This window comes from Hemiscyllium ocellatum, chromosome 4, assembly GCF_020745735.1.
Source record: "Hemiscyllium ocellatum isolate sHemOce1 chromosome 4, sHemOce1.pat.X.cur, whole genome shotgun sequence".
Classification (NCBI taxonomy): domain Eukaryota; kingdom Metazoa; phylum Chordata; class Chondrichthyes; order Orectolobiformes; family Hemiscylliidae; genus Hemiscyllium; species Hemiscyllium ocellatum.
The window spans coordinates 142,262,190-142,290,072 of record NC_083404.1 but is presented as its reverse complement, the minus strand read 5'-3'; the positions used below and the strand labels follow the sequence as shown (position 1 = coordinate 142,290,072).

The window sequence follows — 27,883 nt, the reverse complement described above, 5'->3', positions numbered from 1 at the left end:
GAGCCAGCACGTAAGTTGGGAGTCGGTGGCGCTGACGTCATGATGGGACACCGTTCCCCGGCCTGCGGCCGACGCCGAGCCTGAGCCTCATCCCGAGTCCGAGTCAAGTATGGAGCCGCCACCCCGAACCGTGAGTACAGCCTGTTGCTGGGAGACTGCACTGCCTCGGGCCCAGATCTCCCCCCGGGAGCCCAGTCGGTCCGCGGGGCCGGGTGCCTGTGGGCGAGGCCTGGAGCAGGTCTCAGCACCCGCCCTCCCCTGGCCTGAGCCGCCGGTGGTGGTGCCGCCTATTTACAGGGGTCTTCTCCCAGACACCGCTGTCCAAACCGGTGTGGGGTCTTCCCGTGAAGTAGGTGCTCCACAGTGACCTTTGCTGGGACGTCCCTAGTTGCCCCTTGAGGAGATGGGGGTGAGCTGCCGCCTTGTTACTGCTGCAGTCCCTGCTGTAGGTAGGCCCACAATGTCCTCCAGAACTCTGACCTGGCAACATATTTCCAAGTCAGGATGGTGACTGGCTTGGAGGGGGACCTTGCACGGGCCATTTGTCTACTGCCCTTGTCCTTCTGGATAGAAGTGGTCGTGGGTTTGCAACGTGTTGGATAAGTGTCTTTGGGGAATTTCTGCAGTGCATCTTGTAGATGGAACACATTGCTATCTCTATGTACTTCGCCAGTGCAGCTTCTAGTTAATACAGAAAGCATCAAGATGATTCTCTTCTGTAAGCTTGAGAAGATCATTACGCAGATGTATCCTCTCAAATTGAATAACCCTTACCCAAACAAGGTGAGGCTGAGCCTCTATTTTAAACAAGTTCATCATAACCTCCTTTGTCTTGTACTCTCTGCCCCTATTGATAAGTGCCAGAATATTCAATGTTTTGTTAACTGCTCTCTGAACATGTGTTAAACTACTTGTGTACAAGTATCTCCAGGTCCCTCTGCAAATGTGGCTTTTTTTTTACAGTTCTATCCTATGAATATTGTCACTCCTCTTCCCACCAAAATGCTTTATTTTTAACTATATGAAGTGTCATCCGCCAGTTCCACCAATCTGTGTGTCATTCCAAATTCTATCACTGTCCTCTTCAGTTCAAAATTCGGCCATATCCTGTGCACCCAAGTTGTCATCAATATCGATCTCGTGTTCACTTTACCAAATCAGTCAATTGTCATGTTGCCAATACACCTCTAATTCCATGATCCAAACTTTGCTGGCAAGTGTGTTATGTGGCATTTCATCAAAAGCCTTCTGGGAATTTGTCATACCACATTAAATGCATTAACCTCATCCATTTCTCTGTTAGTCTAATCAAAAATCCCAATCAAGTTATTTAACCAAAATTTGCATTTCACAAATCTGTGCTGGCTTTCTTCTCAGTTCAGCAACATCTGAATTATTTGTCCAAATCATAGAATCATACAGTAGTGCCTTAGGTCCAATCAGTCCATTCCAAGCATAATCTCAAACTGAACTAGTCCCACCTGCTTGCTCCTGGTCCATATAGCACCAAACCTTTCCTATTTGTGTATCTAGGTCAAAGAGCGTGGTGCTGGAAAAGCACAGCCAGTCAGGCAGCATCCGAGGAGCCGGAGAGTCAATGTTTCAAGCGTAAGTTCTTCATCAGGTATGGGGGGTGGCCCAAGGGGGCTGAAAGATAATTGGGAAGTGTGTGGGGCTGGAAAGGTAGCTGGGAATGTGATAGGTAGGTGAAGGTGGCGGTGAAGGTAATAGATCGGAGAGGAGGGTGAAGCGAATAGGTGGGAAGGTAGATGGACAAGTAGGACAGCTCAAGAAAGCGGTGCAGAGTTGAAAGGTTGAATCTGGGATAAGATCGGGGGAGGGAAAATGAGGAAAGTGGTGAAATCCACAAAGATCCTGTATAGTTGGAGTGTCCCAAGGTGGAAGATGAGGCATTCTTCGTCCAGGCATCGAGTGGCTAGAGTTTGGCGGTGAAGGAGGCCTAGAACTTGCATGTCCTTAGCAGAGTGGGAAGGGAAGTTAAAGCATTCAGCCACGGGGTGGTGGGCTTGTTTAGTGCGGGCGTCTGAGATGTTCTTTGAAACAATCCACAAGTTGACGTCCCGTCTCCCCAATGTAGAGGAGACCATAGAGTCATAGAGATGTACAGCATGGAAACAGACCATTCGGTCCAACCCGTCCACGCCGACCAGATATCCCAATCTCGTCCCACCTGCCAGCACCCGGTCCATATCCCTCCAAACCCTTCCTATTCATATACCCATCCAAATGCCTCTTAAATGTTGTAATTGTACCAGCCTCCACCACTTCCTCTGGCTGCTCATTCCATACACGTACCACCCTCTGTGTGAAAAAGTTGTCCCTAAGGTCTCTTTTATATCTTTCCCCTCTCACCCTCAATCTATGCCCTCTAGTTCTGGACTCCTCGACCCCAGGGAAAAGACTTTGCCTGTTTACCCTATCCATGACCCTCATAATTTTATAAACCTCTATAAGTAACCGCAGCCTCCGACGCTCCAGGGAAAACAGCCCCAGCTTGTTCAGCCTCTCCCTGTAACTCAGATCCTCCAACCCTGGCAACATCCTTGTAAATCTTTCTGAACCGTTTCAAGTTTCATAACATCTTTCTGATAGGAAGGTGACTCAATATTCCAACAGTGGCCTAACCAATGTCCTGTACAGCCGCAACATGACCTCCCAACTCCTGTACTCAATACTCTGACCAATAAAGGAAAGCATACCAAATGCCGCCTTCACTATCCTATCCACCTGTGACTTCACTTTCAGGGAGCAACGGACTCAGCAGATGCCATGTGTGGAAGTACAGGAACATCTGTGTTGAATGTGTAAGGATCCTTTGGGGCTTTTGGTGGAGGCGGGTTGGGGGGGGTGGAAGGTGGAGAGGGGAAGAGGTGTGGGCGCAGGTTTGCACTCGTGGCAGGGGAATGTTGGAGTGGAGGCTGGGTTGGTGGGGTGTGTGGACCTAACAAGGGAGTCACTGAGGGGGATAGTCTCTCTGGAACGCAGATAAGAGTGGGGAGGGAAATATTATCCCTGGGGGTGGGGTCTGTTTGTAGGTGGTAGAAATGGTGGGGGGGAGGGAGAGGGGAGACCTGCGCCCACACCTCTTCTCCTCTCCACCCCCCCACCCCCGCCTCCACCGTAAGTCCTCTCCCTCCTCCTGGGAGCAGATGCCAGCAGAGGAATTGGGAATAAGGGATAACGTTTTTACAGGAGGCAGGATGGAAGGGGTGCAGTCCAGGTAGCTGTAGGTTTGAAGTAGATGTTTGTGTTTAGTCGGTCGCCAGAGCTGGAGAGGTCCAGGAAGGGGAGGGAGGTGGCAGAGATGGTCCAGGTGAACTTGAGGTTGGGGTGAAGTTGATGAACTATTTAACCACCTTGTGTGACTACGAGGTGGCACTCATGTAGTCATCAATGTAGCAGAGGAAAAGGTGGGGAACGGTGCCAATGTAGCTGTGGAAGATGGACTGTTCCACATACCCAATGAAGACGCAGGCATAGCTGGGTCTCATGTGGTGCCAGCTTTCGCCTATTCATGTATCTATCCAAACTAAAGATTGTAATTGTACTCACATCCACCACTTCAGGTGTGGAAGCTCAGGCTGCACCTGAACCACACTCTGTGTAAAAAAAAAATTGCCTTGTGTCTTTTTAAAAGCTCTCTCCTCTCACTTTAAAGATGTGCCCCTTAGTCTAGAGATCCCCCATCCTTGGATGAAGGCAGCTACCATTAATTCTCATTATCTTATAAACCTGTATCAGGTTGCCTCTCAACCTCCTTACACTCTAGTGAAAAATGTCCCAGCCTATTCAATCTTTCTTCATAATTCAAACCTTCTGTACCCAACACCATCCTGGTAAATTGCTTCTGAACCCTCTCCAGCTTGATAATAGCCTTCCTATAACTGAGTGACCAGAACTGGACACTGTATTTCAGAAGAGGCCTCACCAATAACTTGTACAACCTCAATGTGACTTCCCAAGTCCAATACTCAATCATTTATAAAAGCGTTCTCATTGCAGAGGTTAAACTGACTAACCTGGAGTCGTTGGATTTAATTTTGCATGCCTTTTTGAATAAAGCTATAGCATGTTGAATTTTCCAAATTTGGCCACACAACTGTATCCAAGAAGGACTCAAACTATGGCCAGTATCTCTGCAATTTCCATTGACTTCTCTCAGTATCTTAGATGGATCTGGTCACTTATATCTTAATGAAAGACAATCATTCTCATACCTCCTACTTATCAATACTTTGTTATTCTATGTGAATTCAAGCTATTACTGAACTGTAGTAGGACTTATGCTGTGATATATTATTGAGAATGCCTTTTCCTCCTAACCTTGACTCCCTGACTCATTAAAACAAAGCTGAAGTAGCAAGATTTTAAAAATATTCAAGGACTCACCACCTCCATTACCTTTGCAGGAAGAAAGTTTCAGGCAGAGTTAAGAACAGCGTCTTCCCTGCTCTTGCATTCAGTGCCTTAACCAACAAAGATGTACATCCTGTATGCTTTCTTCACCTTATTTACCTAATCTGCTGCCTTCAAGCATTTATGGACACATACACCAAGGTTCATCTGAACCTCTGTGCTTCCTATGGTCCTACTATTCAATGTGTACTACTTTACATTGTCGGGCTTCTGAAATGCAACATCTTTCACTTTTTAGTTTAAATTCCATCTGCTTTGTTCAGTTCATCAATATCATCCTGTAGAATTCTAAGGCTTTAATCCTCACTGTTTACCACACCACTAATTTTTGTGTAAAATGCAAACTTACTGGTCATTCTATTAAATTCATGTCTGGAGACAGTTAGAGGCAATGAGGAATTTACAAGAGCAAGGGGATGTGATGGCTGTCATAGGAAGGGAGAAAAGTTGCGGATACAGTCACATAGATGGGTTAACTCCAGGAAAGGTAAGAGAGGTAGGCAGGTAGGGCAGGAGTCTTCTGTGGCTATCCCCATTTCAATCAAGTATGCTGTTTTGGAAAATGTAGAGGGTGATATATTCTCAGGGAAATGTAGTATGAACACCAAGTTTCTGGTATCGAATCTGGCTTTAATGCAATAAGGGGTATGTCAGGTTCCAAGAGATCAAATAAACTATTTATTTCAATGCCAGAGGATTAACAGGGAAGGCAGGTGAACTCAGGGCAATGGTTAGGAACATGGGACTGGAATATCATACCAATTACAGAAATGTGGCTCAGGGATGGACGATACAATGTTTCACGATACAAATGCTACAGGAAGGAAAGAAAGGGAGGTGAGAGAGGACTGGGAGTAGTGTTTTTGATAAGGGACAGCATTACTGCTGTACTGAGGGAGGATATTTCAGGAAATACATCCAGATAATTTATTTGGGTTGAACTGAGATATAAGAAAGGGATGATCACCTTATTGGGATTGTATTATAGACACCTTAATAAGTCAGTGGGAAATTGAGAAACAAATTTGTAAGGAGATCTAAGTTATCTGTAAGAATAGTACGATTTTTAACTGCCATAGTGTTAAAGGTTTAGATGGAGAGGAATTAAGTGTGTACAAGACAATTTTCTGATTCAGTATGTGGATGTACCTACTGAAGAAGGTGCAAAACTTGACCTACTCTTGGGAAATAAGGCAGGGCAGGTGACTGAGGTGTCAGTGGGGGAGCACTTTGGGGCCAGTGACCATAATTCTATCAGATTTAAAAGGATAGACCAGATCTAAAAGTTGAAGTTCTAAATTGGAAGAAGGCTAATTCTGACAGTATTAGGCAAGAATTTTCAAATGCTGATTTGGGGGGGGGGGCAGATGTTAGCAGGTAAAGGGATGGCTGGATAATAGGAAGCCTTCAGAAATGAGATAACGAGAGTCCAGAGACAGTATATTCCTGTTAGATGACCAGAGAAATTGAGGTTTTGGTTAAGAAAAAGAAGGAAACATGTCAGGTATATACAAGATAGATCGAGTGAATCTTTAGATTATAAAGGCAGTAGGGAATGCTTAAGAGGGAATCAGGATAGCAAAAAGGGGACATGAGATAGCTTTGGCAAATAGAGTTAAAGAGAACCAAAGGGTTTTTACAAATATAAGGACAAAAGGGTATCCAGGGAGAGAATAGGGCCCCTCAAAGATCAGCAAGGCGGCCTTTGTGTGGAGCTGCAGGAGATGGGGGAGATACTAAACGAGTATTTTGCATTAGTATTTACTATGGAAAAGGACATGGAAGATATACAATGTAGGGAAATAGATGGTGACATCTTGAAAAACGTCCATTTTGCAGAGGAAGAAGTGCCGGATGTCTTGAAACATAAAAGTGGATAAATCCCCAGAACCTGATCAGGTATATCCTAGAATTCTGTGGGAAGCTGGGGAAATGATTACTGGGCCCATTGCGGAGGTATTTGTATCATCGATCATCACAGGTGAGGTGCTGGCCACTCTGGTGCCACTGTTTAAGAAGGGTGGTAAGGACAAGCTAGGGAACTATAGACCAGTGAGCCTGACATCGGTGGTGGGCAAGTTGTTTGAGGGAAGAATGTGCATGTATTTGGAAAGGCATGAACTGATTAGGGTTAGTCAACATGGCTTTGTGCGTGGGAAATCATATCTCACAAACTTGATTGCGTTTTTTGAAGAAGTAACAAAGAGAATTGATGAGGGCAGAGCAGTAGATGTGATCTATAAGGACTTCAGTAAGGCGTTCGACAAGGTTCCCCATGGGAGACTGGTTAGCAAGGTTAGATCTCATGGAATGCAGGGAGGACTAGCTGGTTGAATACAGAACTGGCTTGAAGGTAGAAGACAGAGGGTGGTGGAGGTGGGTTGTTTTTCAAACTGGAGGCCTGTGACCAGTGGAGTGCCACAAGGATCAGTGCTGGGTCCACTACTTTTCGTCATTTATATAAATGATTTGGATATGAGCATAAGAGGTACAGTTAGTAAGTTTGCAGATGACACCAAAATTGGAGGTGCAGTGGTCAGCAAAGAAAGTTACCTCAGATTACAATAGGATCTTGATCAGATGGGCCAATGGCTGAGAAGTGGCAGATGGAGTTTAATTTAGATAATGCGAGATGCTGGATTTTGGGAAAGCAAATTAGAGCAAGAATTATACACTTGATGGTAAGGTCGTATTGAGTATTGCTGAACAAAAGGACCTTGGAATGCAGGTTCATAACTCCTTGAAAGTAGCGTCGCATATAGATAGGATAATGAAGACATTTGGTATGCTTTGCTTTATTGGTCAGAGGATTGAGTACAGGAGTTGAGAGGTCATGTTGCAGCTGTACAGGACATGGGTTAGGCCACTGTTGGAATATTGTGTGCAATTCTGTTCTCCTTCCTATTGGAAGGATGTTGTGAAACTTGAAAGGATTCAGAAAAGATTTGCAAAGATGTTGCCAAGGTTGGACGATTTGTGCTATAGGGAGAGATTGAATAGGCTGGGGCTGTTTTCCCTGGAGCATCAGAGGCTGAAGTGTGACGTTATAGAAGTTTATAAAATTGAGGGGCATGGATAGGATAAATAGACAAAGTTTCTTCCCAGGGTTGGGAGAGTCCAGAACTAGAAGGCATAGGTTTAGGGTGAGAGGGGAAAAGATATAAAAGAGACCCAGGGGGAACTTTTTCACGCAGAGGGAAATGAGCTGCCAGAGGAAGTGGTGGAGGATGATACAATTGCAACATTTAAAAGGCATCTGGATAGGTATATGAATAAGAGGTTTGGAGGAATATGGGCCAAGTGCTGGCAAGTGGGACTAGATTGGGTTGGGATATCTGGTCAGCATGGACAAGTTGGACCGAAGGGTCTGTTTCTGAGCTGTACATTTCTATGACTCTATGACTTCATAACTGATCCAGTGTCTGTTCATACGTCAGTCCTACCATTCCAGTAATCAGTTTGGTAAATGCTTCTTGCACTCCCTTCATAGCCCTGATCAATTGCAGCAAGGCATCCCCACTCCTGTGCTTGAATTCTCTGTGATGGCCAACACACTGCCTACTGGACCTGTATGCTTGATTTCAGGCATAACATTCGCTGTTTTTCATTCTGATAGAAACTTCTCATTATATTTAATTTTGGAGAACTGTACCCAACTGTACACATCACCTATGTCATGTAGCCATTTTTGCCGAAACCCAAGTCCTAAAATACGTTTTGGTGAAGCTTTTTGTCGTGCACTTATCAGGACAATTCACAAGAATACCATTTTAAGGAAAAAGCCAACAATCATACTTTGAGTGGAGAGGGCTGTTTCATTAGCAAGTGGACTCTTGGATTAGTAGCAATGTTGCCTTGGAGAAAGCGCCATCAGTGCTAATTGACACGCTTTGTTTTGAACCAGACAGTTTGACCCGGATTAGTCATGGTATTGGAATGAACCAGAGAATGGCTGTGAGCTGCTTTGTTGATACAGATTCAATGTGTTCTGTCTGCAAAGGATAAGGCCCTGTGCACCAGTGACTCCATTTACCTACCAATCAGCATGAAGTATAAATGTTAGTCATTGTTCTTGTGCTTCTGGGCTGTTACTTGTATCCTCCACTGTGAAGGCTGATGCAAAATGTCTGCTCGGTTCACCTGCCGTTTGCTTATTTTCTAGGATTAATCATCCAGAGTCATGATCTATAGGGCCAATTGCTAACTCCTCCTTTCTAAGTAGGTGTGGAGACCCTTATATTTTATGTTTCTAGCTAGCCTGTTCACATATTGTCATTTTTACATCATTGCTTTTGATCACTCTTTACATCCTTTTATGTTTTGCCCTATTTTCTGACCTGGCCATCTTTGCCAATGTTGTGTTGAGCATGATGCCAAATTCCACTGCAGTAATCTGTTGGTCCATGTCCTTCAGATTCATCTGCTTAACTAAAAGTCCCTAAACGTACCTATTATATCTGCCCCTGGCAGCACGCTCCACACACCTACCGCTCTCTGCAAAAAAAAAACTTGCTCCTCACATCTCCTTTGAATTTTGTCTTCTCTCCTTAAATACAGGCCCCCTACTTCAGTATGACTTTATTGATTGATATTATCTTGTTATGCAATGCCTGTCCTAGTATAGCCTGACCTCTGGGTTGTCCCAGAATGTGCTGATTTAAGAAACTGTCCTTAAAATATTTTAAGAACTTTATATTTCATCCTACTGCTTGGTTATTGTTTGGATGTCTGTGCACACTCCCGCGACTGACTTGACTTTCTCATCTCTACTCAAAGCCTTTCTCTTACTGGTTTTGTAAACTTGGATGTAATATTAACTAAGAGAGCCACCTCTCTATCTTCTAGGATCCTGCCCTTGTTAAATCTCCTTCAATATTCAGATTCCATTCCATTTCACCTTGGAACAATATCTCAGTCATAGAATGTGCTGCTTGACTGCTGTGCTTCTTCCAGCTCCACTCTTTATCCACTCATATCCAAGTGCAGCCAGTTCTGGACAATATCCAGGCTTGGGCTGACAAGTGGTGAGAAACGCTTAATTACAAAATTACCAGGCAGTGACCTTCTCCAACTCTCACCATTGCCCTTGGCATTTAGTGGTCTTACCATCACTGAATCTTCACTGAACATCCTGGGGATTTTCATTAACCAGAAATTGAACTGGATGATCCATATAATTATTGTAGATTTAAGAGCAGGCTAGAGGCTAGGAATCCTGCAGTGAGCAACACACCTTTTCAAAGCCAGTCTACAGGGCATGGTCAGGAGGGTGGTTGAATACTTTCAGATTGCCCGGATAGATGTATCTCCAACAATACTCAAAGATTGGCATCATAACCTTCATTCATTCCCTCCCTCCTGATGTTCAGTCACAGCAATATTTACCATTTACACTGAAGCAATTTACCAAGGTTCCTGTAACAGCACCTTCCAAATCTGTAGCTTAAACCTTGCAGAAGGACAAGGACAGCAAATAAGATCATAAGACCATAAGACATAGGAGTGGAAGTAAGGCCATTCAGCCCATCGAGTCCACTCCGCCATTCAATTATGGCTGATGGGCATTTCAACTCCACTTACCTGCATTCTCCCCATAACCCTTAATTTCTCATGACATCAAGAATCTATCAATCTCTGCCTTGAAGACACTTAGTGTCCCGGCCTCCATTGCACTCTGCGGCAATGAATTCCACAGGCCCACCACTCTTTGGCTGAAGAAATGTCTCCGCTTTTCTGTTCTGAATTGACCCCCTCTAATTCTAAGGCTGTGTCCATGGGTCCTAGTCTTCTCACCTAACGGAAACAATTTCCTAACGTCCACCCTTTCCAAGCCATGTATTATCTTGTACATCTCTATTAAGTCTCCCCTTAATCTTCTAAATGAATACAATCGCAGGATCCTCAGCCGTTCCTCATATGTTAGACCAACCATTCCAGGGATCATCCGTGTGAATCTCCGCTGGACACATTCCAGTGCCAGTATGTCCTTCCTGAGGTGTGGGGACCAAAACTGGACACAGTACTCCAAATGGGGCCTAACCAGAGCTTTATAAAGTCTCAGTAGCACAATGGTGCTTTATTATTCCAACCCTCTTGAGATAAATGACAACATTGCATTCGCTTTCTTAATCGTGGACTCAGTGGGCGGCACGGTGGCACAGTGGTTAGCCCTGCTGCCTCACAGCGCCAGGGACCTGGGTTCAATTCCCGCCTCAGGCGACTGACTGTGTGGAGTTTGCACGTTCTCCCTGTGTCTGCGTGGGTTTCCTCCGGGTGCTCCGGTTTCCTCCCACAGTCCAAAGATGTGCGGATCAGGTGAATTGGCCATGCTAAATTGCCCGTAGTGTTAGGTAAGGGGTATATGTAGGGGTATGGGTGGGTTGCGCTTCAGCGGGTCGGTGTGGACTTGTTGGGCCGAAGGGCCTGTTTCCACACTGTAAGTAATCTAATCTAATCTAACCTGCATGTTTACCTTTAGAGAATCCTCGACTAGCACTCCTAGATCCCTTTGTACTTTGGCTTTACGAATTTTCTCACCGTTTAGAAAGTAGTCTATGCTCGTATTCTTTTTTCCAAAGTGCAAGACCTCGCATTTGCTCACATTGAATTCCATCAGCCATTTGCTGGACCACTCTCCCAAACTGTCTAGATCCTTCTGCAGCCTCCCCACTTCCTCAGTACTACCTGCCTGTCCACCTAACTTTGTATCATCGGCAAACTTCGCTAGAATGCCCCCAGTCCCTTCATCCAGATCATTAATATATAATGCTAACAGCTGTGGCCCCAACACTGAACCCTGCGGGACACCGCTCGTCACCGGCTACCATTCCGAAAAAGAACCTTTTATCCCAACTCTCTGCCTTCTGTCAGACAGCCGATGCTCAATCCATCCCAGCAGCTCACCTCGAACACCATGGGCCCTCACCTTGCTCAGCAGCCTCCCGTGTGGCACCTTATCAAAGGCCTTTTGGAAGTCTAGATAGACCACATCCACTGGGTTTCCCTGGTCTAACCTACTTGTCACCTCTTCAAAGAATTCCAACAGGTTTCTACACGACCTCCCCTTACTTAATCCACGTTGACTTGTTCTAATCTGACTCTGCTCTTCCAAGAACTTAGAAATCTCATCCTTAATGATGGATTCTAGAATTTTACCAAATACATGAGTTCCCATCCTAGCCACTCATCATCATCATGACATGGAAATATCACCATTCCTTCCTGCCTAACTGCATTGTATGTGTTGGTACATCCTAAGGATAGCAGAGGTTTAAGAATCAGTTCACCACCACCTTATTGAAGACAACTAGTGATGGACAATAACTGTTGACCCAGTGTGATACCCACATCCAGCAAAAGAAAAAAAAATTCCCTTCAGCCATGTTGAACTGTGCTGCACTTTGTGTGCAGAACACGCCTGGGCAAACTTCTGCCTTTTCCACTCTAGTATTTACTGAGTTCTGTGCCATTTGTGCAATTGAGTTCCTGCAATTTCCTTTATTTTCTTCACAACCTTCATGCACCTTTATCTGTCCTGAGATTCATTCACTCTAAGTTGCACACAGTGCCGTAGCTCATTGCTGCGTCCTGTCTCAATTCCTCACACTGGTCTAGGGGACTAATTTATTATTTAGTGATTGCAAATCACTAGAATCAAGTTATCATCTCTGTAGATGGCTCACTCTTTAGCAATGTGGAGCATTGTCGCTCTCCACAAATTCATCTTGGATTTGCACTGAGGCCCCAGCAGGGCAGGATGACTGCACAGGGGCCCTAGCCTGTCCTGACGCTGTCGCTGTGGCTGTTCAAAACAAGTCATTCAATTGCTGGAGTTTTTCACAAGTAAGTTGTTAGTGACTTCCTGTGTCTCCCATTCCTTGATGCAGAGGATGTTCGCAGTAGTCCTGCTTGCTCAGGACGTGTGATCCTTAGAGTGCTGAGATGAAATCAGGGAAGAAGGTGGGTTGGTCATGTCATCATAAGTGAGAGAGGTGCAGCACAGATGGTTTGAACTAGTTGGTGGTTTTTGGTAAGTCACTGGATGTGTGAGGGAATAATATTGTGAGGACAGGAAGCCAGGAGAATTGAATTTATTGTCACGTGTACCGAGGCACAGTGAAAAGCTTTGTCTTGTGAGCAATACAGGCAGATCCCAGAGTTAAGTAGCATCGATAGTAAATAATAGGTAAACAGCAGCAAAAACAAAAACACAGGGACAGGTGAATGTTCAGGAGTTTGAGAGTCCATTCAGTATTCTAACAGCAGTAGGGTAGAAACTGTTACGAAACTGGCTGGTGTGTGTGTTCAGGCTTCTGTACCTTCTCCCTGATGGTAGAGGTTGTAGAAAAACATTGCCATGGTGTGATGGATCTTTGAGAATGCTGGCGGCCTTTCCTTGACAGCGGGCCTGGTAGATAGATTCTATAGTTGAGAGGTTGGTCTTTGTGATTGTCCAGGCCGAGTTCCCCACTCTCTGTAACCATCTCCGATCTTGAATGATACAGTTGCCATACCAGGTAGTGATACATCCAGACAGAATGCTCTTGATGGCACATCTATAAAAGTTGGCAAGGGTATTTGCTGTCATGCTAAATTTCCTCAGCTGCCTGAGGAAGAGGAGACGTTGTTGGGCCTTTGTAACCAGTGCGTCCACATGAAGAGTCCAAGAAAGCTTGTTGTGGATGACCACTCCCAGGAACTTGACAATCTCCACTCGTTCCACCTCCGTGCTGTTACTGTGTAGGGGGGCATGAGTAACATCCCATCGAAAGTCAGTAATGAGTTCCTTAGTTTTGCTGGCATCGAGAGCTAGGTTGTTCTCAGTGCACCATTTTTCCAGGTCTTCCATCTCCTGTCTGTAGTCTGTTTCATCACCACTTGAGATTCCACCGACTATGGTAGTGTCATCAGCCAACTTGTAAATGGCATTGGTCTGGTATTTGGTGACGCAGTCAGGGGTATATACAGTGAGTACAGTAGGGGAGCTGAGTACGCACCCCTTTGGTTGGGGGGGGGGGGGGGGGGGGGGGGGCGGGGTGTCCAGTGTTGAGTGTTGGTGAGGATGAAATATTGTCCCCAGTCTTCACTGATTGTGGCCTGTGGGTCAGGTAACTGAGGATCCAGTTACAGAGCGTGGGGCTTAGTCCAAGATTCCTAAGTTTAGTGATCAGTCTCGAGGGGATAATAGTGTTGACGGCTGAACCGTAGTCAATGAGTAGGATTCTTATGTAGCTGTTCTTGGTGTCAAGATATCAGAGGAGTGATCTGGCATCTGACATGGATCTGTTGGTCCGATAGGCAAATTGCAGTGGATCAAGAGTAGTGGGGAGACTGGAGTTGTTTAATGCCATGACCAGCCTTTCAAAGCATTTCATGACCACTGAAGGTAGGGCGACTGAGCAGTTGTCATTGAAACATGCTGCATGAGCTGCCTTAGGCACAGGGATGATATTAGTCCTCTTGAAACAGGCAGGTGCTGCAGGGAGAGGTTGAAGATGTCCAAGAAGACCTCTGCTAGTTGATCTGCGCATGCTGTGAGTGCACAGCCTGGTACTCAGTCTGGTCCCATCGCTTTCCTTGGATTCACATAAAGGAAAACAGATCTGACCTCTGATGCAGTGCCTGTTAGGTTCGTCAGGATGTGTTGGAATAGGTGTTTGTCTCCACAAAAATTCTGCTCAAAGTGAGCAGAGAAGGCATTGAGACAATGTGGGAGGGATATGTCATCGTGTACTATCTTGCACTGTCTCTTTTTAGAACCTGTGATGTCATTCAGTCCTTGCCATAGTTGCTGGGTGTCTGGGTCTCTAGTTTGGATCAGTATTGGTCCTTGGCTGTCTTAGTGGCTATGAAGGTCATACTTGGATTCCTAATATTTGAGTGAGTCTCCTGATCTGAAGGCCTCACCTCTGGTTATTAGCAGGTTCTGTATGTCCTGATTCATCCAGGGTTTCCTGTTGGGGAATACCGGATTGACTTCCTCGGTGTGCAGTCCTCCACAGGCTTGCTGATAAAGTCTGTGATAGTGGTGGTGTACTCGTCCAAGGTAGCTGCGGACTGATTGAACACGGCCCAATCAGCCGATTCCAGAGAGAGGTGTTGAGCAGAGGATTCCGATTATGACGTATACAGTTGTATTCAGTTCAGCATCAACAAGATGTGTGGATGCTGGCTTATGCCAAGCAGGTGCACAGTTCTCAGTTGGGGAATTCAGTGAACCATATCTGCAGAACATCAACAACTCTCTGGCAATTAGCCAGAGTGTACTACGTGGTGTACTGTTGTTATCCTAATGTGCTGGGTATCAATATACAGTAATCTTTTTAAAAAGTTGACAATTATTTGTTCTTGAGGTGGTGATGCAGGCCCTTCACTGGTTGTCCTGATATGGCTGTAAAAAATTTGTATTCTAATCAACCTGTTTGGAGATGTTAGTACACACTTCTGGAACAGGTGGGAATTGAACCTGAGCCTCCTGGCTCAAAGGTAGGGATGCTACCACTGCATCACAAGAAACCCTTGGTAACTGCTTGTCTGTTTCAGAGGCTGTAATAGGCCCAATGTGTCATGATTCCTAAAAGTGTTTCCTTTGTTTTAACATTTATCAAGTGATGTCTTCCTACACATTCTAATTTTTGAATAGCTTTTCCATCTTTGTTCTACTCTGCAGACCCTTCTACATTTCTTGCGTTGTCAAAACTTGGAGTTGTAAGAATTATAGAGTCGCATGTGGGTCTAGGTGAGGTAGGGAGCAGGAGAATGTGACTTAGCCCTTTGATTCCTGATGAAGAACTTATGCTCATAACACCGGTTCTCCTGCTCCTCAGATGCTACCCGACAGGCTGTGCTTTTCCAACACCACACTCTTGACTTTCGAGCCTGTTCATCAATCAACATGATTATGGCTGATCTATGTCTAACTCATTGGACTTCATACTGTAACCCTGACCCAACAAAGATCTATCAGACACATGTATCAACACAAAGAGAGTGCTCTACATATCCACATTCCCCTTTGTGTGTCAAAGTGCTTCCTCACATCCCCTACTCAATGGCCTGTCTGTTTTTTAGTAAATTTTTTGTTTGGGCTCTCCCAACAGAGGAAATAGTTTCTATTTGTTTTCATCGAGTCAGGTGACTCATGCACAGCAATAAGTTGCACAGGGACAATGATAGGTTCATGCAGAGAATAAAACTCGAACTGGAATTCCATGTGGGGAAATGTAGGGTCATCTGTTTTCGACTGAAAGAAGAGCAGAGAAATTTCTCAGTGGTGCAACCCTGGAAGTCTGAGTGTTACAGAGCTACAGAGGTAAAATGTAGAATAACAATAAAGGTAGGGATTATGTAAATTGAAAAGTGAGGGCTGAAGCAAAGCTGCAATCAGACTGAGCTGTGGAGTCAGACTGTATCTTCAATGAGTGGGGTCAGTTATGGGCCCTGCATCTCGAGGAGGAGAGATTGACCTCGAAGCATGTACCATACATTGTAGATTCACTGGGTAACAGTTAAAACAGTTCGACTGCGTAGGTGGATTGCACATATTGGTCTTGTATTCTCTTAAATGTCAGATATAAAGGAATTTTTAAGATTATAAGTTTCAAGTTACCTCAAAAAAATTCAATATACCCTAATCTGAATTCCCCTTTTCAAATGTGAGCTGGCTGTCTTTGACAGAGCATCTATTGTCACAGTCAGTAATTCCATACGAATAACCAGTGCCAGAAAGGGAGGTGCTAGCCTAGACTATTAACCCACAGACCCTTGTAATGTTCTCCAGACATGGGTTCGAATCTCTCAATGGCTGGTGATCGGATTAAAATTCAATAAAAATCTGGAGTTGAGACTCATGATGACCATGAAACTACTCTGTTGTCAGGAAAAACTCATCAGGTTTAGTCATGTCCTTTTAAGGAAAGAAACTGCTGTCCTTACTTGGTCTGGCCTGTGTGTGACTCTAGATCCATAGCAATGTGGATGACTCTCAAATATCCCCTCATCAATTCAGAATGGTCAGTAAATGCTGATCCAGACAGCCATGGTCATTTACTGTGAACATGAAAAAGATACTTTCTGAATGATGTTCATGTTAATTCACCAGGTTTCCTAATCATTTTGTTTTCATTCAGATTGTTTCCTGAAATCATCTTTGCATATATTGCAGCTCATGGTCTTCCTTTTTGCTTTTCAGTTTCCCAGTTGAATGTTTCTGGCAGGCGGTAATCTGTATCATGGCAGTGATTGAAGGAGTCGGTGATGAGGTGACCATACTCTTCAGCTTGTTTCTCATGGTGTTGGTGTTAGTCCTGGCCTGGGCTTCCACTCGCACTGTGGAACGAGCTGATCAGGAGCTACAACCAGCTGAGGATTCCCCTGTAGCTACCCCACAGGAGCAGCAGACCCATTGCACCTCTCCGCCCAACCACTTAACACACCAAGGAGAAACTACATCCAACTCAGCAGAGTCTGAACGCACTGCTGAGGAGTACAAGCAGAGCGAAGAGGAGGAGGAGGAGGAGGAAGAGCCGAGCGAGGAGGAGGAGGAGGAAGTGGAGAGGAAGAAGCAGAGCGAGGAGGAGGAGGAAGCAGAGGAAGAGGAGAGGGAGAAAAGGAGCAAAGAGGAAGAGAGATTGAATCATTATGAGGAGGTGGAGGCTCAGGAAAAAGCAAAAGGGAATGAAGTAGAGGAAGAGACTTTAGCCAAACATGAAACATCTCCCACTGAAAAAGGAGCTGACGGGCTGGATACAGATGTGTCTGAATTGCTCACCTCACCACTTGATACTGCGCAGTTACGTCAGCGTCTGACTTCTGTTGATGGGGAGGGACTTGAAACTCTAAACATTGGTGACCAAAGCTCAGACAGTGACTGTACGGAGGACCGCTTCATAATGCTGAGGCTAAAGTTTTTGAATGACACTGAGAGAATAGCTCGGGTTAGACCTGAAGACACAATTGGAGAGATAAAGAGGTAAAAACCCAACTCAGCACTGCTTTGATTTTGTGACACATCAATTCATGGAGTTATTCCGTCAGGCAGGCAATTTATAGCATGACTCAATATCATGTGTCTCTTATTGTGTCACAGTGATGTACAGCACAGAAACAGGCATTTTGGTCCAGCTCGTCCATGCCGATCAGATATCCGAACCTAGTCTCGTTCCATTTGCCAGCATTTGGCCCTATCCGTGCCCCTAATGATGTTATAAACCTATATAAGGTCACCCCTCACCTCCAAAGTTTCAGGGAAAACAGCACCAGTCTATTCAGCCTCTCCCTAAGCTCAAATCCTCCAATCCTGGCAACATCCTTGTAAATCATTTCTGCACCGTTCCTCTCTTGGTGCCACATTGCTTTCTAACGCTGTCTCTCTTCCTCCACACACGCCCTTTCTTTTAGTACCTATTGTGACCATACGACACTGGAGCAGAAGTAGGCCATTCAGCCCATTGAGCCTGCTCTGCCATTCAATTCATGACTCGATCTGATAATCCTGAATTCCACTTTCCTGTTTTTACCATAATAATCCTTGATTGCCTTTTGACTAAAAATCTGTCTCTCTCAGCCTTAAATATAATTAATGACCCAGCCTCTACAAGCCTTTACAGTGCAGAATTTCAGATTCAGAACTCCTGGAGAAAAGAAAATTCTTCATCTTTGTCTGAAATGGGTAACCCCTTAATCTCTGATTATACTCATTGATCTTAGACTCTTCCACAAGGGGAAATGGCCTTTCTGCATCTACAGTATCAGGCCCACTAAAAGCCTTATATATTTCAATAAAGTCTCCTCACTCACTTCAACTCCAGTGGATACAATCTACTCAACCTGATCTCATAAGAAAGCCACTCTGAACTTCACTACGGAGATAATGTCTTAGTATTTTGTTGAACTATTAATCCAGAGATACGCGTAATGCTCTGGGGAATCTGGGTTCAAGTCCCACCATGGCAGATGGTAATTTTAGAATTCAATAAAAGTATGGAATTAAGAGTCTAATGATGACCATGAAACCACTGTTGTCAGAAAAACCTATCAGATTCACTAATGTCCTTTAGTCCATCCTTACCTGTTCCTGGCCTACTTGTGACTCCAGATCCACATTAATGTGGTTCACTCTGAACTGCCCTCTGGACATTAAGGATAGGCCTAGCCAGTAATAGCCACGTCAATGAATAAGGTAAAAAAAAACCCTTCTCTACACTGTATCCAAAGTTAGTATATCTAAAGACCATAAGATATAGGAGCAGAATCCGACCATTCAGCTCATCAAGTCTGCTGTGCCTTTCAATGATGGCTGATATGTTTCTTAACTCATTCTCCTGCCTTCTCCCCGTAATCCTGATCCCCTTGCCAGTCAAGAGCCTATCTGTCTCTATCTGAAATACAATGACTTGGCTTCCACTGCCCTTAGCAACAATGAGCTCCACAGATTAACCACCCTCTTGCTGAAGAAATTCTTTCTTATCTTAGTTTTAAAGGGTCTCCCTTCAATATGAAGCTGTGCCCTCAGGTCCTATCTTTTCCATGACCATTCTATCTAACCTCTTGGTATTCTCTAAGTTTCAATCAGATCTCCCATCATTCTTCTAAACTCGGAGTACAGATCCTTCCCTTGGATTAGGGGATGAAAATTGTTCAGTCATCCAACTGTGTGTGACCTTTCTGACAGTATAGTTTTAGCAAAACTATATACTGATACAAAATATTTATACCTAATTCACTTGGAAATAAAGGCCATTCCATTTATCTTCCACAGTACTGATGAGCCTGGATTTTTGCGATTTTGGCACAAAGGCTCAGAAACACCATTCTGTATCATTTAAATAAAACTCAGCTCCCTTTAAGATTCATAGTGTCATCCCCACTACTTGCCTTCCCACCTATTTTTGTGTCAGCCACAAACTTGGCGATAGTAAATTCACTTTCCTCATCCAAGGTAAGATGGTGGCTCAATGGTTGGCACTGCTGCCTCACAGCACTAGGGACCTGGGTTCGATTCTAGCCTCGGGCAACTGTCTTTGTGAGTTTGTGCAGTCTCCCTGTGTGTGCGTGGGTTTCCTCTGGGTACTCCAGTTTTCTCCCACAGTCCAAGATGTTAGGTGAATTGGCCAAGTTAAATTGCCCATAGTGTTCAGGGATGTGTAGGTTAGGTGCATTAGTCATGGTAAATGTAGAGTAATAGGACGGGTTACTCTTCGGAAGGTCGGTGTAGACTTGTTGGGCTGTAGATCCTGTTTCCACACTGTAGGGATTCTATTCTAATCTAAGTCATTATTACATATTGTAAATAATTGAGGGCCTAGCACTAATCCCTGTGGCACTTCTGTATTTAGAGGTTGCTGTCATGAAAATAAGAACCAGGAGCAGGAGTAGCCCATTTGGCCCTTCGAGCCCGCTCTGCCACTCAGTAAGATCATGACTGATGTTTTCGTGGCCTCTGCTCCACTTACCTGCCCCCCTACCATAACCTTAAATTCCTTTACAGTTCAAAAAAAATTATTTGTTTTTAAAGCAATCACCTCAACTGCTTCACTGGGCAAGGAATTCCACAGATTCACAACCCTTTGGGTGAAGAAGTTCTACCTAAGTTTGCTGCCCCTAAGTTAGAGGTATCCCCTCTTGTTTTAGTTTCACCTGCCAGTGGAAACATCCTCCTTCTATCTTATCTATTCCCTTTGTAATTTTATATGTTTCTAAAGCTCCGCCCTCATTCTTCTAAATCCCAATGAATACAATCCCTAGTGAACCTCCTCTGCACCCTCCACCACCCAGTGCTAATACATCCTTTCTCAAGGAAGGAGACCAAAACTGCATGCAGTATTGCAGGTGTGGGCTCACCAGCACCCTATACAGCTGCAGCATAACCTCCCTGCTTTCAAACTCATTCCTTTAGCAGTGAAGGGCAAAATTCCATTTATCATCTTAATTACCTATTCCACCTGCAATCCAACCTTCAAATCATCTATGTAAATTGTAAACAATTGTGGTCTCAACACTGATCCCTGACTCACACCACTAGTCACCAATCGTCAATCAGAAAAACACTAGTTTATCCCATTCTTAGCTTTTTGTTGGTTAACCAATCCTCTATCCATGCTAATACATTGCCCATAACACTATGTAACCTTATTTTACGCAGCCGCCTTTTGTGTGGCTTGTCAAATCCCTTTTGGAAATCCAAATAAATCACATCTGCTGGGTTGCTGTTGTTCACTGTGTTTATAATGTCTTCTTAAACGTAGCCTGCCTTTCATGAACCTATGCTGTTTCTGCCCAATGGGACAACAACTATTGAGATGCCTTGCTATTTCTTTGTTAATGATAAATTCAACCATTTTCCCCACTACAGAAGTTAAGCTAACCAGCCTATAATTCCCCATCTTTTGTCTGCTATCCTTTTTAAACAGTTGTGTGACATTTGCTGTTTTCCAATCTGCTCGAACTGCCCTAGAGTCCAGCAAATATTGGAAAATTGACACAAACACATTTGATGTTTCTCCCGCCATCTATTTTAGGACCCTGAGATGCATCCCATCAGGGCCAGGAGTCTTGTCTACCTTTAGCTCCATTAACTTGCCCAACAATACCTCTTTCGTGATAATTTTTTCTAGATCCTCACTGATCTTCATCTCTTTTTGAATTACTGGCATGATCGTGTCCTCCATTGTGACGACTGAACAAAATACTTGTTCAATGCTTCGGCTATTTTCTCATTTCCCATTACTAAATTCCTCTTCTTGTCGTGTAAGGGACCTTCGCCACTCTTTTTAATTTTATATACTTGTAGAAACTTCTGCTATCTTTATATTCTGAGCTAGTTTACTCTCGATCTATATTACTTTTCTTTATAGCTTTTTTTATGGCTTTCTGTTGGGAAAACTTTAAAGGTCAATCTTCTAGTTTCCCCATGTCTCTTGCCACTTTGTATGTCTTATCTTTGATAGCCTCCCTTATTTCCTTGGTCATCCATGGCTGATTACTCATTTTCCTACAGTCCTTCCTTTTCACTGGTATATATTCTTGCTGTGCACTTTGAAAGTCCTCCACTGTTCCTGAACTGCTGTAGGCTGCATCAACAGAACAACCTCCTTCTGCACCATAATAATTCTGTCATTCTGTAAACTCAGTTTATGTCTATGGTGTTTCTATTGCAGCCATTTATAGGATAGATGCCCCTCATAGTTTGTGGGTAAGTGTAGGTACCCCTGCCAGATCAGGAGGTAGGGCAGGTTGAGGGTCCTGCTGGATTAGGTCAAGGGTGTGGGCGGGTCAGAAGTGAGTGCAGATGCTCCTGTAAGTAAGAGGTGAGGGCTGGTACCCCCACGTATCAAGGGTGAGTAGGAGTCGGGGGTGAGAGCAGGTGTGAGTCAAGGGTGAGCGGGATACTCCAGGTCCAGGTGAAGGTGAGTGCTACATATTCTGTTCTGTTTGTATTTTGCCACAGTCAGATGCTGCTTAGTGTTTGTGCACTGTACACAGCTGGTTTTTGTGTGCATGTCACAAAACCATGTAACCTAGAAAAGAAGTTAGCCCATGAAGCCTGAGCTCTGTCCGTGTTTGTGTCTCCTTTGTGCCGTGTCTGTGTATTCCCCCCCCCCCCCCCCCAACACCTCCCCTGCCACCATCCTCCAAACCACCACCACCACCTCTCAATCCCCAGTGAAGACAAACTTGAATCAATGTTGATATCATGCATGTTGCCACCACAGCATGTCCCAGCTCAGAGTTGGAGCATGGTGATTAGGCAGGAGAGCTATCCTGTTCTGGTTTTAAAACTTAGCGTGTGTTAGAATCTTCAGGAGAGCAGTAACTGAAGTGTTTGGACTTACATAATGTAATCTGTGGCTGAAGCAGTTGTGTGGTTTGTGTCAGGAGTATTGGTGCTATCTCTCAGCCTCTACATTTTGGCTGCTTGTTAATCTGAAAATGTGTTGCTGGAAAAGCGCAGCAGGTCAGGCAGCATCCAAAGAGCAGGAGAATCGACGTTTTAGGCATGAGCCTTTCTTCAGGAATTTGTCCTCCATTTCTAATTTGCCCATGAACTGTTGTTTGGATGCTGCCTGACCTGCTGAGCTTTTCCAGCAATACATTTTCAGCTCTGATCTCCAGCATCTGCAGTACTCACTGTCTCCTGCTTGTTAATCTGTTTGTTTCCCCTCTCTTTAAACCTTTCCACCAGGATTCACTTCCCTCAACAGGAACATCAGATCCGGCTGATCTACCAGGGGCAGCTACTTGGAGACGACACACGGACGCTCTCCTCGCTTCACATTGTCAATAATTGTGTCATTCATTGCCACATCTCGCAGAATGCCACACCTCAGTCACCTGCAGGGAGTCACGCAGCTGAGCATACTGAGACCACTCTCAACATTGGGGGCCTTATGTTGCCAATCTTCTTCCTCATGCTTTCGGTGCTGTGGTATTACCAGATCAACTACCGGCAGTTTTTCACTGCACCTGCTACCATCTCGCTTGTTGGCATCACCATTCTGTTCAGCTTTGTGGCCTTTGGAGCTTACAGGCGGTGAGATTCTGACCACAGCCAATCCTGGAACCAGTTACCAGGGACACCAGACTTGGGACTGACAAGCTCTATTTTTTATCTATTAAATTCAAAATGATTGAGAAGGTCTGATGATTATATTATTGCGGTGTGATTTAACCTTTTTTCTGACAGCGCAAATTGACCATGTTATTTTCATCCATAAAGCTCTTTGTAGCTCGAGGCTGGAGTCCAGGCATTTTGTGGATTTTCCATATCCCCCCATCATTTCCACAGAGCGAACAGTGGAACTTTTATCCTAGAAGTCACCTGGAGGCAGACCCATTCAAAAGGAAGTGGAGACTGTGCAGCAGCTCCTGTCCTTATTAAATGGACTTGCTGCTGGAGGATTTGGCTTTTCCATTATACTATGGACTGACCATTTGGAACTATAAAGTTTACAGCAAATGTGAAGTCCTTAAGCCCATCATAGTCCTGCTAGCTCTTTGGGTCTATCCCAAATTAATTTCCCAATGGACCAGAGAGTCTGACAATGGTTTCTCAAATTCCTCCCTTGTTCTAAACTCCATAACTAATGAAAATTAAGACCATAAGACCCAGGAGTGGAAGTAAGGCCATTCGGCCCATTGAGTCCACTCCACCATGGCTGATGGGGATTTCAACTCCACTTACCCGCGTTCTCCCCGTAGCCCTTAATTCCTTGTGACATCAAGAATGTATCAATTTCTGCCTTGATATTTAGTGTCCCAGCCTCCACTGCACTCTGCGGCAATGAATTCCACAGGCCCACCACTCTCTGGCTGAAGGAATGTCTCCGTATTTCTGTTCTGAATTTATCCCCTCTTCTTTGGAGTCACTCTGTTCCTCTTGATATCTTCATCCTTCCATTAAATATGTAACCTAAATGCCAGGAAATATCAACTCAAATTGGACTAACCCCATGTAACATCAGTGTAAATTGAATTTAGGTATCAATTTGGTAAATCTACATGGCCCTCTAGGAAGGATGTACTAGCCTTCACAAATGTGTGGTGCCTGTTTGGCACATAATGCTCCAGGTTTAGGTCTAAATAGGACTTTGCACAGCTGAAGCTTGACTTCTACTCCTTTGTATTCTTGCCCTATGTATATAAGGGTCAGCATCCATGAGGTTTATTGATTTCTGAAGCTGTTCACTTTTTTTTGATCTGTATATCTGCCTGGTCCCCAAGTGTCTCTTTCACCACTTAGTTTTTTCACCGTGGACCAAATATTCTGTTCTACTCTTTTTGGGACCTCTTCTTGGGCAAAAATGAACTCCACTTTCCCATTCACAATCCCATAGTATTTGAGTTTTGCTCTTTTATCTACGTTTCTTAAGCTGCCACCTGTATTTGTGTCATTGGTGAACTTGGAAACGTGGCTTTACACCCCATTGTCAAGTTGTGAATAAACCTGGTATATAGTGAGGCCCTGATAGATTCTTGTGGGACACTCGAATTATGTTGCTGCTAGGATTACCTGCCTATTATTCCCATTCTCTGATTGCAGATTTTCGGTCCATTTCCTAACAAGGTCAAAAATCTCCCCTCAGATTTTTTTTATTCCTTCACATGATTGGATGTTGCTAGCAAAGCCAGAATTTGTCCTCCATTTCTAATTTGCCCATGAACTGACTGGCTTGTTATCTCAGAAGACAGTTAACAGTCAGTCATTTTTTAGTTCATTCATGGCATGTGGGCATCACTGGATGGGTCAGCATTTATTGTCCTTCTTAGTTCCCTTGAATGTAGTGGTGAGCTGCATTCTTAAACTATTGCAGTCCGTGAGCTGTAGGTTGATTCACATTTCTAAGGAAGGGAATTCCAGGATTTTGACCTAAGCGAAAGTGAAGGAATGCTGATATATTTCCAAGTCATTGCTGAGTGGTGTAGAGGAAAACTTGCCAGTTGTGATGTTCCCCTGTATTTGATGCCTTTGTTTTTATATGTGGAAGAAATTGTAGATTTGGGAAGTGCTGCTTAAGGAGCCTTGGTGAATTTCTGCAGTGCATCCTGTAGATGGTGCATAGTGATGCTGGAGGAAGTTGATGTCTTACCACTCGGGTGGGCTCTTTTGGATGTTAACAAACAACAATGTGACCCCACAGATGCTCAGTTACACATGCCAGTTGAAGTGCAGGCATATTGACTTCAGGTCTCGGAAGGTCTGTGAGGTGACAGTAAAAATGTGAAGAAACATAGCTGTCAAGCTTCTTGCATGTTGTTTCAGTTTCAGACTCGTGAATTGTAGATGAACAGGTTTGGGGAATTACTGTAGGATTTCTAGCTTCTGAGGTGCTCTTGTAGACATAGTACCTATTTGACACTTTAACATGGTCCCAATATGAAGGTGATTTAGCTTCATGCACAATGGGTGCCAGAAGACATCAGTTGTTCATTGTTTCCTTTGGATATCTTCTGGCATTTTTCCAAACCTCTATCAGATCTTTAAATTGAGATGACAGGAGGAGGTGAAATAGTTTTCTAGAGCTCTCTTGGCTGAGACATTCAGCTCATATTGACATTAAAAAGTTGGTGGTGTGAGTCTTGAAAAACCTTAAGGTAGATAAGTCCCCAGGGCCTAATGGGATCCCAGGATTCAGAGGGAGGGAAAGGAAGGAGATTGCTGGGGTTGTAACAGAGATCTTTGTATCCTCTTTAGCTACAGACAAGGTTCCAGAAGACTGGAGGGTAGCCAATGTAGTTCCTTTGTGGAAGAAGTGCAACAGGGATAATCTAGAAAATTAGGCAGGTAAGCCTTACATCAGTGGTAGGGAAATTGTTGGAGAGGATTCTTAAAGGTAGGATTTACTCACACTTGGAAAAAGAATGGACTATATTAGAGATAGTCAGCAGTGTGGGGTAGGTCTTGTCACACAAATTTGAGTTTTCTGAGGAAGTGACGAGGATGGTTGAGAATACAGTAGTGAATATTGACTATGTGGATTTTACTAAAGCATTTAACTAGCTTTCTAATGGTAGGCTGTTCCATAAGATTAAGTCACATGAGATCTATAGTGAGTTAGTAAGTTGGATACAAAATTGGTTCTGTCAGAGAAGACAAAGGATAGTTTGAGGCGGGGGGGGGGGGGGGGGGGGGGGGGGAGTGGTTCTGACTGGTGGTGTTCAGAAGTGATGTTCCACAAGGATCAGTACTGGCACCTCCTAAGTTGGTGGAGATGCAGATGGTGAGGAAGTTCATCGAAGGATAGAGAACAATAAAGATCAGATGGAACTGATCTTTTTAATCTGCAGTATTCAAATTACTGCAGAGGCAGTAATCTGTACTGAACATAATAAATGCTTGAGTTCACATTGGGTCAGGCACCATCCATGGAGAGAGAGAGTAATTCTGGTGAAGAGTTATCTAGATTCGAAATGTTAGCTTGCCCTCTTTCATTGGATGCTGCCTGACCCACTGTGATCTCTAGCATTTATCAAAATCAGTTGGAAAGTTGGGCAGAGAAATTGCAGATGGAGTTTCATCCAGACAAGTGTGAGGTGATGCATTTTGGGAGATCAAATGCAAGAGCAAAGTATGTAGTAAATGGCAGGGCCCTGAGGAGCATTGGCAGACAGGGGGATCTTGAGGTGCAAGTCCATAGCTTCCTGAAAAGAAACAACACCAGTAGATCTGGTAGCAAAGGCTTGTGTTCATCAGTTGGGGCACTGAGTAAAAAATTGGCAAATCATGTTGCATCTGTATAAAATATTAGTTATGTTTGGAATATTGTGTGCAGTTCTGATTGCCACACATTAGGAAAGATGTGGAGGTTTTGGAGATGGTGCAAAAGAGGTTTATCAGGATGTTGCCTGGATTGGAATGTTTGGATTGTTTTCACTGGACAGTTGGAAGCTATGGGGCAACCTAATAGAAGTATAGAAAGTTGTGAGAAGTATGGATAGGTTGAGTAGTAGGAATTTTCTTCCCAATGAGCCATGAAAATGACATGCTAGGGACATAGGTTTAAGATGAGAGGGGGAAAAATCTTTAAAAGAGATGTGCGAAGTAATGTTTTTACACACGGGAGGTAGATGCCTGGAATTTGTCAAGAGAGCTGGTACAAGTAAATACAATAGCAATATTTATGTGGCAGGGAATAGAGGAATAAGAACAGTGGGGCAGATGGGATTAGTTTACAATGGAATCGTGGTCAACATAACCATGGTGGGCTGAAGGGCTTGATCTTACACTGTACTGTTCTGTTTGCCTTCTCAAGGGCAACTAGGAATGGACAATAAAAACTGGTCTAGCCAAGGAGCTATGCATCACATGAATGAATAAAAATAAATTAGGAATATATCAGAAGGTTCACTTGATTGGTATATGGGATGGAGGCTTATGTGGCAGGGTTGGACAGACTGGCCCTGTCTCTGCTGGAGTTTGTCACTAGAATGAAGCGAAACATTTTAAGACATGTCCCATTTCAGATAGCAGTGAGGAGAAATATTTTCTTTGACAGTTAAGAGTTTGGAATCTCTTCAGACAGTGGTCCTGGTGGCCTCATTGAATATTTTTTAGATGGTGGTGAACATATTCTTGACAAACACGGGAGTCAGAGCTTAACCAGGTAGGCAGGAATATGGACCTGGGATCACAGTTGTTTGTATATATAAAAGCAGCAAGTTGTCTTGATTCTGTATAAGGCTGCGGTGAGGGCACTATATCCAGTTCTGATCACCACACTTGAGGAAGGATGTGAGGCCCTTTGAGAGGATGTAGGGGTAACTTATCAAATTAGTTCCAGGGCTGAAGATTTTGGCTACGAGGTTGAATTGGTGAAGTTGGAATTTATTCCCCTTGCAACAAGGGAGGTTGAGGGGAGATTTGATTGAGGTGTACAAGATTATGATGAAGTTGAATAAGATGGACCAAAGAAAGCTGTTCCTGTTCCAGGTCAGAAGACTGAAATCATTG

At 44.1% G+C, this 27,883-nt stretch overlaps 1 protein-coding gene across 2 annotated transcripts; it reads left to right on the top strand.

Annotated features, from left to right (window-relative positions):
• tmub1 (transmembrane and ubiquitin-like domain containing 1) lies at positions 1-23,070 on the top strand. 2 transcript variants are annotated; one of them, XM_060823961.1, is made up of 4 exons: positions 1-130; positions 1,534-1,608; positions 16,628-17,407; positions 22,619-23,070. In XM_060823961.1, the coding sequence occupies exons 2-4, from the start codon at positions 1,598-1,600 to the stop codon at positions 22,968-22,970; spliced, it is 1,143 nt and encodes a 380-aa protein (XP_060679944.1). In that variant the 5' UTR covers positions 1-130; positions 1,534-1,597; the 3' UTR covers positions 22,971-23,070. The 2 variants fall into 2 exon arrangements, with proteins under 2 accessions (XP_060679944.1, XP_060679946.1); XM_060823963.1 differs by lacking the exon at positions 1,534-1,608.
• The last annotated feature ends 4,813 nt before the right edge of the window (positions 23,071-27,883 follow it).

Excerpts from the sequence above, each read along its gene's own strand:
- tmub1 (XM_060823961.1), top strand. Across the intron at positions 17,408-22,618 it reads ACAATTGGAGAGATAAAGAG|GATTCACTTCCCTCAACAGG; the intron begins GTAAAAACCCAA and ends CCTTTCCACCAG.